Here is an 11,922-nt window from a genome sequence, read left to right on the forward strand (position 1 = left end):
GAAAGGATGAGTTATACATAGTGAAAGGCAAGCTACTGCTGTTTATGCTCTGACTTTTAAGAGAAGCTATTTAATATCTAAATAATGCAGGCATAACTCAGTTAAGGTAACAATGGAGCCATGAGTTAAAATGAGAAATTCAGCCGATGCACTAGTGTGAATTTTAATATATATTTTGTTCATCCCAAAGTGTCAAAAGTCAATATTCTGAGAATGAGCTGGAAACAGCAAGATATTACTATGATGCACAAAAGTGATGGCAGAGTAGGAAGAAGGCTTAGATTCATACGGTCTTAGGCAGGGATTCCTGGAAGCAGATCATGAGAGGATTCAAATGCAAGTGCTTTATCAAGGAGAAACTGGGAGTAGCTACAGAGAGGGAAGCAACAGCAGTCAATCAAGAATGCAATTGGAGGCAAAATTTCAGTCTTAGCCTGGTATAGCAGGGGAGCTCTGGAGAATAAATCACTGAGTTTGCGCATTAGTTAATCAACAGCTGAGAGCCTTTCCTGGGGGATGGAAGCTGCTAGGTACTTGCGACTCTTTAGGCCCATGTGAAAAGTGATGCCAGTCACCCAAAGACAGGTCTCAAAAGAGTCCCAGACATAAGCCATTAGAAGCAAAAGAACACAGAAGCTGAAGGCCGGGTGCACAGAAGCGGCAAAAGGGATCAAGAGGATCTGGTCAGAACCCAGACAATATCTGCTATAGACATTAGGTGATACTAGAAAATAAAGCCTTGTGTAACCACATGGAGAAACAGATGCTGTCTTTTAGTGAACAGCTGTTGCCTTAAGATAAACATATTTAGTATATGTTTCATTCTTAATCCCGCTGCTGCCCCAAAACTAAGTCAACAAGAAATCTCAATTCCTTTCTTCGATTCTGATGCTACTTAGCATTGAGATCCAGTGTAGAAAAGTCAGTACACACTGCTCTAACAAAATAACTTATCATAACATCCTTTCTCAATTGAGTTTTCCAGCATAACTAAAGAAATCTATTAAAATACAACTAGCAACACATTACTATGATGTGCAAATGTAGTTATTCCAAACCCTCAATAAATCCTAGCAAACTCAAAGATGCAGTATCAAAGTTATACAAGAGCTCATGCTCTTCTCTAAGAGTTTGATTTTTCTGTTGTTGTCTGTTTGCCTGTTTTTTTTTTTTTTAAATAACCAAAAGTTGCCTGTCTGCAGCCTTTAAATCAAGGGAAAATGCTTCAGGTCTCTTTAAAAGATTTTAAAGTATTACAGTATGAATCTATACAGTTGGAGAGCTGTGGCTAAGTAATCCACCAATTTGTATCTGAACCAAAGCAAATGTACACTACAGAATTGGTAATCTGCAGGAACAGATTTTTAGTAATTTCCAAAGTAAGTATAATTAAGAAAATACGCTCAGGGCTTCCCCAGTGGCGCAGCGGTTGAGCGCTGGGTTGCGAAGCTGCCCACAGCCTCTGCAGCGCCGGTTCAATCCCTGGCTGCTTCCCGGCCACCGGAGGAGGGTCCTACATGACGCACAGACCTCTCCTGCTGCCCGCTGCTCCCCTCAGCAGTGTACTTCAGTCCTTCTGCCTGCTCTGCTCCCCACTCTGGCTCTGGTGAATTCTCTCACCCTCCCGCGCTTCTGACTGTACCCAGTGCTTGTACAAATAAATAAATAAATAAATAAATAAATAAATAAACAAACCTTAAAAAAAAAAAGAAAATACACTCATACCACTGCTCATTACATTAACGTGAATAATCAAGAGTCCTGTTTTGTCAGTAGATTTACTTCCTAATCCTTTACTTAGCCTAATAAAAAAGTTCACTTTTGTTCTAGAACAAGCCAGCTAATAGCACATTTTAAACTACTTGACTAACATATTGACCTATCCACAAGTTTTTCAACATACTTAGTTTATGAAGAAAAGTATACTTGGACCTCCCTGGTGGTGCAGGGGTTAGGTTAAAGTCTCAGCGCTAACAAGCTGATACCACCCACTGTGACCTGAGACTGTGACCAGAGTTCGACCCTCACCTAAGAAGCTAATCTACATGGCGCAGCAGACCTCTCCTGTCTCCCCCACTGCTCTCCTCAGCAGTGCATTTCGGTAGATCCATCTGTTTTGCTCCCCACTCTATCTCTGGTGAATCCTCTCACCCCCGGCATCTCTGGCCCATACCCCAGTTTTTTGTATGCATAAATAAATAAATCCTTAAAAAAGAAAAAAGTACACTTACACTCAAACATCTACCATCGTATCAAGTGATTTGCTGCCTGTGTGCCAGGCAGGTCCTGCAAAATTGCCACTTTCAGAAAGTATCCTAACATTCTAAGGAGCTCTTAACATTCACTATGTCTAATCTAGATAAAACCCTAGCAGAAAATAACCAAACAGAACTCTTCCTCTGCTTATAGAAAGAAAACAGAATTAAGAGAGAAAACTTGGCAAGGTCAGGCAAGCTGGGGTTTTTGATGGAGCTACAAGTCTTGGAGGCTTGGAACATCCCTCCATTGTTCTGATTTCACCAACTACTGTTAGGTGATAGAGGGAAAGGTGTGGATTACGTGGGCACACAGGTGTCCAAGGTTAACTCCAAATACCAAATCCATCGGCACAACTAATTCCATAACCTCTCTGGACCTGCTCTCTCAGGGCTCGGTCAGAAACCAGATCAAGCAGGTCTATAAACAAGGGAATCCATCAATGACTAAAGGTGAGAACAAGTGGGGAAATCAAAATAACACCAGAACACTTAACCATCTTACCATACCCTCTAACTTCCCTTGTTTTCCAGTTCAAAATTTCTGGTGACAGAGTGATCTAGAACTTTCTAATTCTGTTTGCGTAAGAAAAACTGTTAGTGGCCTACATATCCCCAGTGCAACACAAAGTGCTTTTTCTACTAAAACAGTTTGCTCAAGCCAAGGACTACATTTCCCCTACTTAGCTGTTTGCTAAGTGCCTAATACACAGTGCTGTGAACTAACTTTTTGAATGAACTTTGTGTATAGATGAACTTGCATGCCATACCCAATAGCTATTTTCCTAAGATTTTCATCTCTAAAATCAGCCAAAATGTCAGACTATCCCAAAGAAAGATCAAAGTCTATGTAGAAAAGATTTCCTCACAGGAAAGTCCCTCAAGCCCTCACACTGTCATTTGTTTTTTAAAAAAAAATTCAAGTGTTTTAGTTTTCCAAACTGAAGATGAGCAATAGCAATCTAGAATGAGTGTAGTAGGTGATGCAAAAGGAGACAGCTACCCACTAAGGGAGAAAAGAAGGCTAGCTGCTATATAGCCCTAGAACTCTCAATAGCCCCTGAAGGTGCTTGTATATTTGGTATACAGAGTCAATCATGCAATGTCTTTTTTTTTTTTAAGATTTATTTATTTATTTGTTTGTTTGTTTATTTATTTATTTATTTATACATACAAGCACTGGGTACAGTCAGAAGCGCGGGAGGGTGAGAGAATTCACCAGAGCCAGAGCGGAGAGCAGAGCAGGCAGAAGGACTGAAGTACACTGCTAAGGGGAGCAGCGAGTGGCAGGAGAGGTCTGCGTGCCACGGAGCTGCAGAGGCTGCAGGCAGCTTGGCAACCCAGAGCTCAACCACTGTGCCACCGGGGAGGCCCACAATCATGCAATGTTTTGAACTGCTTACTTCATTCAAGGTTGCATGCTGTGGAACTGAAATTTGTATGGTGTAGTCCTTACTGGAAATAAGATACAAACAATCACATTACAAAGTAAAGATAAAGTGCACTTGATGGGTTAGAGAAGACAAAGGTTATTTCCAGTTTCATGGTGGCATTGACAACAAAACTGGGTTTTGGATACACTGAAATGTAAAGTACATTCTAGACAGAGGTAGAGATGTGGCGAGATTTGAGGTGGGGAAGCAATGTGCACAATCTGGCTGGAAAGTAGGTAAGGCTAGAAAGGTGGCACTGGGTGATTAATGCTCATAACTGAAATTAATTACTACATGTTCAGAAAAGTTAACCACACAGCACAAAATTCTGAGCTAAAGACTACCATCATTTTTCAATACTTCTGTAAAAAAAATTTTACTCTATTTTTTAAAGCACAGTATCACTCAGGAGTTTGGATGCAGCAACAGAAAGATTCTAGCTAACTTAAGCATAAGTTAAGAGGTTACTGGTTTGCATACAGAATTGATGGGAAGGGTGGACACTTGAGCTTGAACTGGGTAACAGGGAGAAACTGTTGGGAATCCTGCCTCTGTGTGGGACACAGCCATTATTACATGAATGCTGACTCTACAGGGGACCTAACCTTCCCTCCCTCTCATTTCTGTTAGTTAGTCTTGATTTCTTGAATACATGTTTTTAATATTATGTGAAATGAAATGAGAAGTACAGTTGAAGTAACTGTGCTGTACACTGGAATACAACATTATCTCAAGGAAATATGCTTGTGAATTTTTTACTTATAAAGTGAACTAAACGCTTTTTTCATAAAACACCATATTTACTTGGAAGAATAAGAGACAAACTACGATCATTAAGACTTGAGTATCTGCCATACATTTTCTTGAAAATGAATGAAATGAGCTTGTCGTTTCAAGGAAAACAATTTACAGCATTGTTATCGCTCACAAAATTCAAGCTTTCAGGAGAAAACTAGAATTTAGGAAAATTTGTATCTGTCATTGTCAATCTGACAGTTTTCCAATCCTCAAATGCCTTCTGATGAGATCACTGGTAATACTAATGAAATATGACTTTTCAGGGGGCCACCCTGGTGGTGCAAGGGGCTAAGGCTCAGCACTATGAAGCTATCTGCAGCCACCACAACGCCAGGGAACTAACCCACATGACACAGCAAACCTCTCCTGTCTCTCCTGCTGTTCCCCTCAGCAGTGTATTTCAGTCACTCTGCCTGTTCTGCTCCCCACTCTGTCTCTGGTGAATCCTCTCACTCTCTAGCACCTCTGACCTACACCTCAGCTCTTGTATGCATAAACAAACAAATCTTTTTTAAAAATATGAATTTTTAAAATATTCTTGTTCACCTATCTAGTAATTTGGTATTAATAAAGCATTCAACACAAGGATTTAACGAAAAGCTATTGTTATTTAAAATGTTGACCACTCTTTTTTTTTTTAATAATAAATTTTATTTTTATATTCCCCATACAATTGCAGCCCCCCCATTCTGACCCCAATCCCTCCCCTCCCACCCCCGCCCCCCTAAAAGTGTCTCTGGTTCGTAGTTTTTTGTTGATTTTGATTTTCACTTTCTTATAGTTATTCGTTTTCCTGGTCCCTTATTTAAGTTTTCTAGATTCCTGCTATGAGTGAGACCATCCGGTATTTTTCTTTTTCATTTTGGCTTATTTTGCTGAGCATGATCCCTTCCAGTGCCATCCATGTTGCTGCAAATTGCATGTGTTTATCTTTTTTGAATGCTGAGTAATATTCCATGGTATATATGTACCACATCTTCTTGATCCAGTCATCTATTTTAGGGCATTTGGGTTGTTTCCAAAGCTTAGCTATTGTAAACAGTGCTGCTATAAACATAGGGGTGCAGGTGTTCTTTGGAATTGATGTTTCTGTGCCCTTTGGGTAAATACCTAGGAGTGGAATTGCTGGATCATATGGAAGCTCTATGTTTAGTAGGTCCAGAAATCTCCACACAGCTCTCCACAGTGGTTGGACCAGTTTGCACTCCCACCAACAGTGCAGGAGAGTTCCTTTTTCTCCACACCCTCGCCAACATAAAATGTTGACCACTCTTAATGTGCCCTTGTAGTAGCTACATAAAGTCTGTTACTCCACGTTTCTGGCAAATGTACTGGAGAATACAGGTAGGACTGCTCTTTTTAGCTCAGATCCCATTATTTCTGTGGATAACTGTGGGACAGTTAACCCATAACAGCTAATGCAGCTGGAAAAAAGTTTGTGCTTGACCAGATTAGTCATTAGATCAACTTCAGATGTTTGGCAAGTTACTTAATCATTCTAAGATTGAATTATTCGTTCTTTAAAAAAAAGATAGAAATAATATTTCATGGGTTGCTTATAAGTGAGATGATAGAATTACAGATACTATGTATACTGGAATGTGACACAATGTGCTGTTTAGTATATATTATCTTTTACTTTGTGCAATTAATTTATTAAGATTCTCAACTCAGCATATAATTATGAAGCTGGATCAAGGACAACATCAACAGTGATAAGTCATGATAATTGTATGTACGTTAGTGCAATCACATGCTGATGTGATCAAAATGGCATTTTATCTCTGTGGTTAAAAAAACCAAAAACCTAGGGCCTCCCCTGGTGGCGCAGCGGTTGAGCGCTGGGCTGCAAAGCTGCCCGCAGCTTCTGCAGCACTGGTTCGATCCCCGGCCACTGGCGAGGGTCCCACGTGGCGCGCAGACCTCTCCTGCCACCCGCTGCTCCCCTCAGCAGTGTACTTCGGTCCTTCTGCCTGTTCTGCTCCCCGCTCTGGCTCTGGAGAATCCTCTCACCCTCCCGCACTTCTGACTGTACCCAGTGCTTGTATGAATAAATAAATCTTAAAAAAAAAATAAAACCTATAAAAACCCATAGCAACCCTGGTCTAATCATGAGAAAAACATCACACATACCCTAAGTGAGAAACATGCTACAAAAAACCTGGCAGTATTCCTCAAAACTCTTATGAGAAACTGTCATAGACAAGAGCAGCCTCAGGAGACACAATGACTGAAAGTAAAGTAATACCCGAGGTGAGATCTTGGAACAGAAAAAGGACAAGCTGTGAAAACTAGGAAAACCTGAACAAACAATGGATTTGGTTAATAATATATTGATAACGGTTCATTAGTTGCAACATACTACCGCTAAGATGGTGATAATAGGGAAACTAGGTATGGGTATATGCGAACTCTGTACTACCCTCACAATCTTTGTATAAACTGAAAATTGTTGCAAAACACAAAGTTCTTTTTCTGAAATGCCACTCTTTTCACTATTTGTTTTGGAAAAGTTATTTCCATAAAAATGTGTTACTTACGTGTTAACATAATGAATGCTTACATTTTTCTCAATTTTAATTTCTAATACGTCAAATCCGAATAGCTATAACTCATTAAAAAAAGTTCTCTGGAGTCATCAATCATTGTTAGATGTGCAAAGAAACACTTACTAAATCAGTAATGTTCAACAAGTGACCTGCTAAGCTGCTTTTGACTTTCTACTCAAAATAAATATAATGTATATTAGTGAATGTGGTTAGATTTTTGTACATTCCATAGGTTTCTCTCACAACTGAACTCGAAAATACTGTATTTTCTTCTCCCTGTCCTACCTCAAATCCACTGTTCAGGAGTAACTAAAACTGTAATGACAGGAGGATTTAAAAATTGAAGCTCCTGAATGTTTAGAGAAAGATGGCTGTGTGGATTTGAAATTATTTTCAGTACCTAAAGATGAACTGAAAAACTAATTATGCCAAATTAACAGTATCATATACAGAAGGGGAGGGGGAATTCACCCTAATCATTTTAAACCTAGTAAGTTGTAAATAATGCAATGCTGTTATCAAGTACAGAATAACAGACAACCAAGTAAAATTTCTGAAATGCAGACCCATTGTTAATTTCCATTTTCATAAGAATAAAATATCCCTTCCAACAGGATTTCTTTCAATAACAAACTTTCTTCAGGATACAAAGCCAAATTTGGAAAATTAAGTGGTTACAATTACAATGAATTGAGTACACAGTCCTAACTGTATCAAGTTTTATTAAATCTAAGATACCAGTGACTACGAAATGCAACATTATAACACTAGGAAAGAAAGCTGCCAATTAAGCTTAAGGCATAATGCTTACTGTCTTCAAGATTAAAATGTGAACAAAATGTGGGTTACAATCAAGAAAATACTGGAACCTTAAACATACAATTAAAATGTCAGAAAATTATCAATATTAGAAAATCACAAAGAAGGGCCTCCCTGGTGGTGCAGGAGTTAAAGACAGCACTATAAAGCTATCTTCAGCCACTGCAGCAGGAGCTCAATCCCCTGCCAGGGAGCCACCCACATGTCGCAGCAGACCTCTCCTGCCTCGCCCACTGCTCCCCTCAGCAATGTGTTTCAGTAGATCTGCCTGTTCTGTCTCCCACTCTGTCTCTGGTGAATCCTCTCACCACCACCACCCCGACTCCTCTGGCTTACACCCCAGTTTTTGTATGCATAAATAAATAAATCTTCATAAAAAAAGAAAATTATCTACTAATAATCTTGGACACTTAAAAAGTAATTTATCTATGCCCTATATATTACAATATAGTCAGTACTTGAACAGAAATCCTAACCTGTTTGAACTGTCAGAAAGGTAATCCACGCTTTGAGCAAATACATGTGTAATTAATGAAATGAAAAGGCACCTCCCAAAACAGGATCTTGAGATTGAAAGTCACTATTCAGTAATAAAAATGATGAAAACAACTGTAAAGAGCAAGAGTTCACTCAGAAACAGTTGGTCTGTTAGCATATGAAAAGTTACTTCAAACTTAGACAAAAGGTACAGGGGAGTATCACATTTCATTTCACTTGCCCCGTTAAGGAAAAGTAGCTCTACTGAACAGCCTCCGCGGCTGAATAGAGTAAGAGAAAGTCTATGCTTAAAATTGACAGGGAGAAAGTGTTTGTTTACAACAGATTTATATTAAGAAATAAAAGTTAAATGTTAACAGCCGATCGAAAGGTTTTTCTTTTTCCTTTCGAAGGAGAAACTGAAGCAGATTCAAGATTCTATGTCAGGATACAACCAACTTTGTCAGATCTCACTGTACATAAAATATGCTGCAATCTTACCCACACAGAATTCAATATAATTCATGTCAAGTATTTTAAATACTACAATAAAACCTTTAAGTGCTTGTATCCAAATGAAATTTTTAAATAAACTGTACTGATCTCTCAACTTAGAAAAATGCCCCACTCTAAGATGGTTTTTTAACAAATCTTAACATTTTCAGAATTTTTCAAGATACCTCAAAACCAGAAAACAGCTTGCCATACCTCCTGCTAACTATACTGCCTGACACACTAATAGGAGAGGAAAAAGGCAAATCAGAAAACAAGTTGACTTCAGGACTCTTGAAAGTTCTGGTTCATTTACTCAGCAAAACCCAAGGGCCCAGAGTCTTACCTGGCAGGTCACCAAGTTGGCTGTGGTGGCCAGACCTGTCTTCCCTAATTTGCAGGGATTTCCAGAGGGAGATAAAGCAATAGCAGAAAGTTTTCCCTTGATTTAGAGAATTTCCCCTAGAACTCTCTCTTCTCTTCTGGCCTCTTCCCCCACCTTCTTCCACTCTTTGAGCTTACAGCCAACTACCTTCACCACAAAAATCACCAAGACTTTACCAAATGAAAAGCAAGTTCAGAAAACGACGAGGCGCCCAGCCCACCCTTTTGAAAATACCTAAGGCACAACACCCCACACAAGGACAACAAATCATCAGTGAAGACAGGCACAGCATTCTCTCCAGCCTCTAATGAAAGATCCCGCTGCATGGGGTGGCGTTTGACTTAATGCAACGGAAAAGCTTATTAACGAATTTGGGGAGAAAGTTTCCATTCTTGAAGGTGAAAGATTTCTTCTATTCACTCAAATTAGCCAGAATCCAAACATACCCGTGAGCAACCAAGACTTCACGGCGTCTTTACCTAAAAATTTTCCTCCAAAATATTCAGAACTTGTCTGCCATCCAAACATTAGCATCTACAGTAATCTACAGTACTCTTCGCAATGCCAGACTGCAGACGGGCTTAATAACAAACGACCTTTCGAGAAAGAAGACGAAGAAGAAGAAGAAGAAGAAGAAGAAAAAGAACCTTCAATCCCCTTAAGTTAGGTATCCACGGACAAATCTGCCCGGCCTCCCAGCAAGAGCGGAACGGCTGATCTCACCCCTGCATCGCCCACAGCTCCTAGCTCGAAGCCTGGAAGTAGCGGGCATTCAGTGCGTGTCCAGAAACACTCTGGTCCTCTGATAACAAGTTGGGGCATTCCAGAGCACCGGCTCCACCCCTCCCGGGTCAGCCGCCCGCGGCCGATTCCAGACCGCCTCGGTCTCGCTCCGGTGAAATGAAACCCCGTCGCTCAAGGAGACCCGGGCTGAGGGCAAGGCGGCCACTCGGTCCCACCCCACGGGGCGACAGATGCTCTATTCACCCCATCAGGCTGCTGGTCCGCAGGCCTCCCCACCGCATCCCCGTCACCGCCGACGCCCGCCCGCAGATGCGAGGGGGCGAGCGCCCCCGCCCCACCCGGCAGACAGCCTGGCGTCGGGACACGGGGGACGCCTGCGCAGAAGAACCCGCCTCCCACCGGTCTAGTCCCTCGGCTCCGAAGGGTAACAATACCCCCTCGGAGAGCCCGGCAGGGGCACCCGTACGCGTCTGCGCGCGCCCCGAAGCCTCGGCGCGACCCTACTGACGCCACCCGCCCTGCGCCCCCGGAGCGCAACCGTCTACACGTGAGCGCGCGCGCGCCACCACCGCTCGCGCTGACAGGGTCGCCTCACCTGAGCCGGGCTCCGCCCCCCTTCTCACTGGAGGAGGCGGTGACCCTTCTCCGAGCCGACCCGACAGTGGCGGAGGAGGTGGGAACGTCCAGGCTGGCGTCTCCGCGGTGGGATTTTCTCCCCCTTCCGCCCACCCCCCCCGCCCACCCTGCCTCTTGTCCGCCAGCTCCTTCAGCCCGTTCGCCGCCGTACTCAGAGAATACAGCGGCGGCGGCGGCAGACAGTAAACGGAAGTGACGCATGCGAGAGCGCCTACGCCTCTCTTTGCCTCCGCCCCTCTCGCGGAATTGCAGCCAATCATCAAGGGGCGGGGCGGGGCCTGGCTAGAAGAACAGCCAGCCGGAACGCGGATTCCGGAGGAATTTCCTTGGCCCCACAGAACACTGACCAATCACGGTCCCAAGAGCCTCGCTATGTTTACTACCGACCGAATCCCTGAGCGCAATGACCAATCACTGTTGGCCTTACAACACGTAAAACTGTTATCAAACGCCTTTTAAGGCGGGATTTATCACGGAGGCTGTTTGAGCTGGAGGAAAGCGACTGTAGGCCGCAGCCAATCAGGGCCCGTTATGGCTGAGAAAAGCGGGTTTTCCGCCTAATTCCACCAATCAAAATCGCAACTGCCTTAAGTCTGCGGGAGCCGCAAGGCGGACCCTCAAGGCAGTGCGAACCGTCATCATTGGCTGAACCTGAAAGATTTTCCCATCCTCGGGGCGCCCGTCCCTTCTGTGAACCCCCACGCCCCAAACAAGTTCTCTGCGCGGGACCTGCACACGCACGGGGTCAGAGGTTCGGTTCCGACCTCGTAGACTTCAGAAAAAATAAATTCCGAGTTGTCTAGGTTCAGTGAGCCAAAATCCTGGCTGAAAATGGTCATTCAAAAATGCGGTCCGTCTACTGACAGTTGGCCCCGACGCCGCCCTCGCCTAGTGCAGGCGGCTGCCGCTCAGAGCCTTGGGGTCTGAGGGGTCCCGCGCGCCCGGCTCCCGATTCGCCTTTGCCTCCGCAGTCTATGCGGTGGGTTAAATGGGTCTCCAGAATCAGCCTCCCGAAAAGCAAAATCGGAAACGTGGAAGGATCCTGGGCTCCCATAGGAGGCTGTCAGCAAAGAGCAAGCACCAGGGCGGCTGTTGGGCTCCCGGGTGAGCGCCAGGATGCTGAGCCCCAACCCTGAGCAGACCCGCCCTCCCAGACTGCCGCGCCCGGGGGCAAGGAAGACGCCCACCTTCCACGCGGGAAGAGGCGAGCTCGAGAGAGGCCTCCCCGGCGGGAGCTGTCCAGGAATGGCACCCGCCGGAGATGAAGGCTGGGCCACGCTCTGCCATCTGTGTTAGGGTGTGTGTGGGAAGGGGGGAGGGGGGAGTGCCTTTTG

At 43.6% G+C, this 11,922-nt stretch overlaps 1 protein-coding gene across 5 annotated transcripts in view; it reads right to left on the bottom strand.

Annotated features, from left to right (window-relative positions):
* The window catches only part of ZBTB5 (zinc finger and BTB domain containing 5), a 20,521-nt gene extending 8,617 nt beyond the window's left edge, over nt 1-11,904 (bottom strand). The window contains exon 1 of one of the 5 annotated variants that reach the window (XM_037495282.2): nt 11,776-11,904. Coding sequence is in view for 2 of the 5 variants with exons in the window: in XM_037495278.2 (XP_037351175.1) it covers nt 9,932-10,030 (99 nt within the window). In the remaining 3 variants the exon portion in view is untranslated. Of the gene's footprint in view, nt 1-9,169; nt 9,190-9,931; nt 10,171-10,547; nt 10,781-11,775 lie in introns of those variants that run through there. The other 4 variants (XM_037495281.1, XM_037495278.2, XM_037495280.2 and 1 more) reach the window with 4 other exon arrangements.
* Between the last annotated feature and the right edge of the window lie 18 nt (nt 11,905-11,922).

Source organism: Talpa occidentalis, unplaced genomic scaffold (genome assembly GCF_014898055.3).
Source record: "Talpa occidentalis isolate TD23 unplaced genomic scaffold, MPIMG_talOcc4v2.1 talOcc4.7, whole genome shotgun sequence".
Taxonomy (NCBI): domain Eukaryota; kingdom Metazoa; phylum Chordata; class Mammalia; order Eulipotyphla; family Talpidae; genus Talpa; species Talpa occidentalis.